At 40.9% G+C, this 8,192-nt stretch overlaps 1 protein-coding gene across 1 annotated transcript; it reads left to right on the top strand.

The window, feature by feature from the left end:
- The first annotated feature begins 701 nt into the window (after window positions 1–701).
- On the top strand, window positions 702–7,988 carry vrtn (vertebrae development associated). The gene is made up of 3 exons (XM_047387490.1): window positions 702–1,104; window positions 4,846–5,177; window positions 5,273–7,988. The coding sequence occupies exons 1-3, from the start codon at window positions 1,083–1,085 to the stop codon at window positions 7,022–7,024; spliced, it is 2,106 nt and encodes a 701-aa protein (XP_047243446.1). The 5' UTR covers window positions 702–1,082; the 3' UTR covers window positions 7,025–7,988.
- Window positions 7,989–8,192: the final 204 nt, after the last annotated feature.

Below are 8,192 nucleotides of genomic sequence, written 5' to 3'. Positions count from 1 at the left end.
TGAGGGCAGTTTTAATAAACATTAAGTACACGATCCAATGAAACACATTTTTTTTTTTTTTCAGTCATAGTAAAGGTGTATGTTTATAACAGAAGCAGTGGGTGTTTTTGATGAGTGATATGGCTTACCACCCAGAGGGGCATTCTGTTTGAGGGCAGCACAAACATTTCAGGAAAACAGTCTTGGCAATGCACTCCCCTATTCAATTGTAGGCTATCTCAGTGTCTCCCCCCCCATACAATCTTGGGGCAGCGCACCAAACTGTGCCACCCCACAATTGTAAGTGGCTCCTATCCAGTCACCCTTTTAAAAGCTTTCTGGAAGCGCCACTGAATTTGAGATTTCCAAACATTTGTAAAAATATAAAAAATATTTAAAAAATTTAGGATTTTTTGTGGCTTTCGAACTGTCTTCAATTTCGATATGTCAGGTTAGACATGACTGGTCAGACCAGGACTTTAATAAATTAACAGGTATAACAGTCTCTTTACTTTTACGTGACTATTTTTAAAGAAATTATGCCCTTGCTGTATTTTTGAGAAAAATTGAGTGATTATTAGTTTTTGCAAATGTATTGTTAAAAATCCCATCTTAAATGTTACCCATGGGCTCGCTAAGGGCTAGAAACGCCTCTGAACAAATAAGCAGTGAGTGCGCAGTGTTGCAGAGAGGACTTGGCAAATAACCTTGGAAGTGACCTGCTGACAACTAGTTTAAAGACGGAACAAAAAACAAAAATCCTAAAAAGCACCGATACCTGCCAACACCCTCGCTCTTATGGCCCCTAACACATTGGCTTTTGTTAACACTTCACATTGAAATTGACCCTGGCTCAACGTGAGGAGACGGGAAGAAGGAGGTGGAGAGCGGAGGGAGGTATTTCACAGCGCAGAGAGAGAGGACAGAAAAAAGTAGGATAAAAAAGCGATTCAGCGATTGACAATTTCCTGATGGGAGGTTCCGCTTATCAGCCCCCAAATCGGAAAGGACACTGGAGCTGCGAGCACTGGAGCTGTGTGGAATCACTACGACTCAAAAGGTGTAACCTTCCGCCTTGACTGTGCGTGACTTTTCTGAGACACATGTTAGTCTCTGGGCGCCCAGGTAAGAAATAAATCTTTTCTTATAATGTTTTAGCATTTAAAATTACGTCTAGTTTTTTTGTTGTATCGACTAAAATGTCAATAGCTCTTGAAATAAAAACTGCAATGATTCCTTTGCTGGAGAATTGGGTAAACATTATTACGCCGCGTAAAGTATCAATCAGTCTTTATTTATAGAGCACTTTTTGTAGTGCAAGGCAAACTCCTGCTCTGCATTGGATCAAAACAGAAAGGAGGATAAAAAGCATCAACAAAACAAACAAAAAATAATGAGTTAAACAAGGTCAAGCATAGCACAAACAAAATGTACATAAAATTTAAAGGACTTAACGCAGTTTTGGTTATGCTGATTATATTAATGATGATGAGGAGGCCCTAGAGGTAGACATAAAATAGGATAGGAGTGTTAAAACTAAGACCCTAAATTATAAAGGTTGGTTTTGAGTTAAACTTGAAGATGCAACCAAATTATACATTTGGTATAAAGTTTATTTATGAAGACAATAAAACATTGATTATAGAAACTCTGTGCTTAAAAAAAAAAATCAAGTCTTTGTTGACCTCAGAACTTTAGGAAGGCTGTTCCAGGCACATAGGCCTCAACAAGATAAATGATGCCTCACCATGGATTTTTGTTCTTTCTTTTATCATGATCAAATATATATATTTTTTAAAAGATATTGGTGGTATATAAAATAAATACTGTTCTGGTGAATATGCAGTGTTTTGCCCATTAATTATCTTAAAAGTCACCATAAAATCAATTCTAAAATACACAGAGTAATGTGTGCAGTTTCTGTGATCTTCATCAGTATTCAAGCAGCTGGATTTTGGATTAGTTGTAGAATTGCTCTATTATTTTTAGGAAGACTAGAAAGCTGAGCTTTGCAGCATTCTATATGTTCATGTTGTATGGATGGATTGGAGTGTCTGCATTGGACTGAAAGGGAAATGGTCATACATTGGCAGTGCTCTGCAGGTGATAATTTTTTTTTTTTGGGAACATTTTTAAGATGTGATAGGAAACCTAAACTTGATGCATTTTAAGATCCAGGTTTTTCATTTGATATGAAAAGTTAATTCTCAAACCTCTGCTTTACTGTGACTTTTTCTTCTTTGAAGTTCATTGCCATTTATTAAAACTTCGGTTTCTCCCAGATGAGGCAGTAGGAAATTATCTGCCATCCATGACAATATCTGCAACCAATTAAAAAGTGCATGAAACAGCTGTGGTTCCTCCGATGGCAATTTATAACTGGGTGTGATTATCATAGCTTTGAAAATGTATGCCATGGCTCCCAGTAATCTATCCTAGTGGGATCATGTATATGTTGAAATGTTAGGGCTTATATTTATATATATATATATATATATATATATATATATATATATATATATATATATATATATATATTATTATTATTATTTTTTTCCTGCATGGAGTTAGCATGTTCTCCCCGTGCATGCGTGGGGTCTCACCGGGTACTCCAGCTTCCTCCCACAGTCCAAAGACATGCCTGTTATGTTAGTTGGTCACTCTAAATTGCCCTTAGGTGTATGAATGAGTGTGTACATGGTTGTTTGTGTGTTGCCCTGTGATGGACTGGCGACCTGTCCAGGGTGTACCCCTCCTCTTGCCCGTAGACTGCTGGAGATAGGCACCAGCTCCCCTGTGACCCACTATGGAATAAGCGGTAGAAAATGACTGGCAATATACAGGTCCTTCTCAAAATATTAGCATATTGTGATAAAGTTCATTATTTTCCATAATGTCATGATGAAAATTTAACATTCATATATTTTAGATTCATTGCACACTAACTGAAATATTTCAGGTCTTTTATTGTCTTAATACGGATGATTTTGGCATACAGCTCATGAAAACCCAAAATTCCTATCTCACAAAATTAGCATATTTCATCCGACCAATAAAAGAAAAGTGTTTTTAATACAAAAAACGTCAACCTTCAAATAATCATGTAGTTATGCACTCAATACTTGGTCGGGAATTCTTTTGCAGAAATGACTGCTTCAATGCGGCGTGGCATGGAGGCAATCAGCCTGTGGTACTGCTGAGGTCTTATGGAGGCCCAGGATGCTTCGATAGCGGCCTTTAGCTCATCCAGAGTGTTGGGTCTTGAGTCTCTCAACGTTCTCTTCACAACATCCCACAGATTCTCTATGGGGTTCAGGTCAGGAGAGTTGGCAGGCCAATTGAGCACAGTGATACCATGGTCAGTAAACCATTTACCAGTGGTTTTGGCACTGTGAGCAGGTGCCAGGTCGTGCTGAAAAAGGAAATCTTCATCTCCATAAAGTTTTTCAGCAGATGGAAGCATGAAGTGCTCCAAAATCTCCTGATAGCTAGCTGCATTGACCCTGCCCTTGATAAAACACAGTGGACCAACACCAGCAGCTGACACGGCACCCCAGACCATCACTGACTGTGGGTACTTGACACTGGACTTCTGGATTTTTGGCATTTCCTTCTCCCCAGTCTTCCTCCAGACTCTGGCACCTTGATTTCCGAATGACATGCAGAATTTGCTTTCATCCGAAAAAAGTACTTTGGACCACTGAGCAACAGTCCAGTGCTGCTTCTCTGTAGCCCAGGTCAGGCGCTTCTGCCGCTGTTTCTGGTTCAAAAGTGGCTTGACCTGGGGAATGCGGCACCTGTAGCCCATTTCCTGCACACGCCTGTGCACGGTGGCTCTGGATGTTTCTACTCCAGACTCAATCCACTGCTTCCGCAGGTCCCCCAAGGTCTGGAATCGGCCCTTCTCCACAATCTTCCTCAGGGTCCGGTCACCTCTTCTCGTTGTGCAGCGTTTTCTGCCACACTTTTTCCTTCCCACAGACTTCCCACTGAGGTGCCTTGATACAGCACTCTGGGAACAGCTTATTCGTTCAGAAATTTCTTTCTGTGTCTTACCCTCTTGCTTGAGGGTGTCAATAGTGGCCTTCTGGACAGCAGTCAGGTCGGCAGTCTTACCCATGATTGGGGTTTTGAGTGATGAACCAGGCTGGAAGTTTTAAAGGCCGCAGGTGTTTAGAGTTAACTTGTTGATTCAGATGATTAGGTTCATAGCTCGTTTAGAGACCCTTTTAATGATATGCTAATTTTGTGAGATAGGAATTTTGGGTTTTCATGAGCTGTATGCCAAAATCACCCGTATTAAGACAATAAAAGACCTGAAATATTTCAGTTAGTGTGCAATGAATCTAAAATATATGAATGTTAAATTTTCATCATTACATTATGGAAAATAATGAACTTTATCACAATATGCTAATATTTTGAGAAGGACCTGTATATACTCTACCAGTGAAAAGTTGTAGGTACACTTTCTCACTTAATGGATCTCTTTATTTTTGTGACTATTTCAATTGTAGCTTCTCACCAAAGGCAACAAAACTATGAATGAACACATACTGCTTAAGGGCAGTTCTAAAGAAGTGAATCATGAGTGTATTAAATAAAATGTTGTGGTCAACTGGATCAAAGGCTGGACATTTGCGTAATTATATCAGATAATGCCTCCCATAATAGTTTTTAGCAAGTTAAGATGACCGGCTTTACTATGAAACACACAATGTGGGAAAAAGTTTTCAATATAGAGCACTGTTTATATCAATTATATATCCATTAAAGTGTGGTAAAATAAGCTGCAGTTGGTGCTTAAACGTGGGGTTAATGTGGACAGTGAAATATTGTCTCCTTTCTTCTTTGTCTTCCTTGCAGCTCTCCTCAAGCCTGCAGGCATGATCCAAAGGAATGAGGTCGTGCTGCCCGTCCTGCGAGAGCTCCAGGAGGCCACAGAAAGTTCTGGCCTGGACGCTGTGAAAAGAGTGGCCATGAAGGTAGAACGGGTCCTCTCTCCTTTCCAGCTCCCCAAAGCCCCCTGTCAGAACTATCCTGAGTGGGTGCATGTGGACAAAGCAGCCAGTGCTTTGTACCCTGCTGATGCACCTCAAGGACTCCTGCCTCTGAGCTGTAATGGAGAAGGCAACTTACTGTTTGATGCTGCAAGCACACTACTTGTGGGCAACACTGGACTCAGCTTGGAGCTACAGGTTAGCAGACACAATTACACATTTAAAAGTTTACTTGTTGTGTTGACTTTTTCTGGCTTTTTCATACCAGTTTCACGGATATTCCCCCCTCACAGGTAAGAACTGTGGTAGAAATGGTGCTGTGGAAGAGATACTACTTATCTGGGAAGATTGATTCTAAAATGATGCTCCAAGCTGTTCGATTCAGTCTTAGCGCAGAAGAGTCTGAAGAAATGCTCAACCTGCCTGTGACCGTCCTGGAGGCCATATTTGATGCAGATGTTAAAGCGTCCTGCTTCCCTGGCTCCTATGCCAACATGTGGCATGTCTACGCCATGTCATCTGTCCTTCAGTTCAACATCTACTCTATCTACCCCATGTTCAACCTCAAGATCAGACCCTATTTCAATCGACTAATACGCCCAAGAACCTGGCCCGAAGACTCTGAGCCACAAACCATCCACATAATGTGGTCCGGGGACATGCAGTCTGAGTCCTTGTTCAGGCCGAAATATTTCGTCTCTCTGGTTCAAGCAAGCTGTCTCATGAGTAGAAGCCCTGAAAGTCAGGAGATGTCATCTCCACACAGGAATGAGGACCAGCTGAACCAGGAGTCGCTGCTTTCCTACCCAAGTTTGAAGGATAAGTACAACATCACCAAGAGGACCTTCTACCGCTGGAAGAGACAGACACAGGAACACTGCAAAAAGTCAGCAACAAGGTATGAGGCGAAATACTTCCTCCAGGCCTGCTTCTTGGAGGGCAAGCTCATTCCTCTGCACCAGTTTAAAGAGTTTTTCCCTGAGATCTCAAGGTCGTCGTACTACAACTGGAAGCATGAGCTTCTGAAATCTGGTGGACATTTCTCCACATCTTCCTCAGCTGGAGAGATTAGCCCTGGAGAGAGCACAGAGCAGGAGATCTGGTCCTCACCTGAAGCTAAACTAGACGGGTCAGACCACCACGACAGCGTGGCCACCATGTTTGGCCTTAACCTGGGCAAGCTGGATGCTGAGAGAGCTCAGAATGTAGCGCACATGCAGGAAGCTAAGCGCTATCTGCAGAACTGCATTGCCATGAATACTTCCTTCCCCTTCAGGATATTCAAGAGAAACTTCCCAGGAATTTCACGATCAACCTATTACAACTGGAGAAGAGAAGCTCTGCTCTTTAATCGGAGATACAAAGGCACTGTTGGCAGTAGTGAAGACAGCTCAGATGCTGACAAGAGTCTGAGCCCAAAAGGTCAGTCATTGGTGCTGCCTGGCCTTTCTCAACCCACTGGACCAAGAATGAGGGTCTGGAGACGGAAACACAGAAGTTTTAGGCTGGCTTATCTGGGTAAAAAACAACTAAGAGAAGCTGCAAAGTTGCATGTTCAGACGTCCAACTGGTCTTTGACTAAATTCAAGCTCAAGTTCCCCACCATTTCTTCATGTTTCTTTTGGCTGTGGCGCAACAGCAAAAACCACAAGACAAAGAAGATGATGATCATCCAGAGTGTCGAGATCAATGTCCCTGAGAGTACGGGGAGTAAAAGCAACAAGATAATGGAGAAGCAGGATGGGCTCCCATTTGTCCACATCCCCCAGTACCTGGAAAGGTCCGCTGTGCCTGATTTTGACGCCCCAAAGTTAAACCATTCCTTCCCCAGCAGGGTGCCTGTGAATGAGCAGATGTTTTCAGTGGATGTTGTTGCCCTCGCCAACTTCAAGGCCAAAGCCAAGCTCTTCCTTCAGCAACGCTTTGAGGAGAAGTCCTTCCCCACATACAAAGAGTTTCGGTCCTACTTCCCATTAACAGCACGCTCAACATACTACATGTGGAAGAGAGCTTTGTACCATGGAGTGTCACTGGTTCATGGGTAAATGGGTAAAAACTTAAAACTAAACCAAACTACCTACTGTTAATTAGCTTAGCATCCAAATGCATTGCCTTTGCTAATTCCTACCTCCTGGACATTTGCACATGTGTGGAAAGAAGAGACGTAGCCAGTCTGTATAAACCCTGCATTTTTCCTCACAGGCAAAGGCAGTTCATAGCTGTTGTTTAGTCGCTTTATGTTTGAAGCTGTTTTTCTTCCATTGTCTAGACCCAGACCTTTGTACTTTGGGCTTTTTTTAATTTTGTTGTTTGATTGCATATTTTGCATGTGATATCTGACCTGAGAACATTTGCTGCAGTTTGAAAAAAATTGTTTTTATTTTTTCTCAGCTAAAAAAAATAACATGTATTTCTTTATACAGATTACTCAGACATCTGAGGTAAGCAGCGATCAAGTTCCATTTTGATCCTTAAGTTACAGAATGCAAAAATTCATGTGATACAATGAAGCTTCAGGTGATTATTATGCAGTTTTGGCATTTAAATGTCTGTTTTTCAGGAAATGCGCACATAAAACTGGTTTTTTTTAACACTAGATTTGCACTGAAATGATAACCATCACAGTACTGAATGTATAGTATTAACCATTATGCACATGTTTTAAGTGGTTTTTAATTTCTGTTTTCGAGGGGAAGAAACTTGAATCTGAATTTAGATGATGTTTTATTTTTCTACTCTGCATCATTTTAAAACTACCTATTTCCCAGGAAGGGTGCAAGATTTGTCTGGATGAACTCCTGTTTTGTACTGGTCTTTACACATATGTTTTCTTTTTTTTAAACCAGCCAGTGCAGTAAACCTGAATTGTTTCATTTTACATTTATACTCCATGTATTTATTTTTTTTGATCATTGTGTGCATGAAACACTAGCAAGAATTTTCAACTGCTAGATGAGTAGATCTGTAGTCTTCGTCTATATATCAATAAAAAGTCAACAAACATCAAAATAGTTGAAGGTTTTTTTTTTTTTATGTTTATCTTTAGGCACTGAAGTTGATTGTTTTAGTTGCAGAATATGCAGTATATTGGTATACTAATATAGTATGCAGGTGAAGTCTAGCTGGGGTGATTCATTTGGGCAAAAAGAATATGGCTAAAACATTTGTAAAGCATAACTGGAAAAGAACAAAATCCCTTGGCAGTAACTTTGG

The sequence above is a fragment of the Girardinichthys multiradiatus genome, chromosome 15, assembly GCF_021462225.1.
Source record: "Girardinichthys multiradiatus isolate DD_20200921_A chromosome 15, DD_fGirMul_XY1, whole genome shotgun sequence".
In the NCBI taxonomy this organism is placed as follows: Eukaryota; Metazoa; Chordata; class Actinopteri; order Cyprinodontiformes; family Goodeidae; genus Girardinichthys; species Girardinichthys multiradiatus.
Note: the sequence above shows the minus strand (reverse complement) of the source record. Positions and strands in the feature narration are given on the sequence as shown.

What these genes read in the sequence shown, in the direction of transcription:
- vrtn (XM_047387490.1), top strand. Translation starts at nt 1,083, where the DNA reads ATGTTAGTCTCTGGGCGCCCAG. An exon ending in GTTAGTCTCTGGGCGCCCAG is followed by an intron (nt 1,105 to 4,845) that starts GTAAGAAATAAA and finishes TCTTCCTTGCAG; the next exon opens with CTCTCCTCAAGCCTGCAGGC. An exon ending in GACTCAGCTTGGAGCTACAG is followed by an intron (nt 5,178 to 5,272) that starts GTTAGCAGACAC and finishes CCCCCCTCACAG; the next exon opens with GTAAGAACTGTGGTAGAAAT.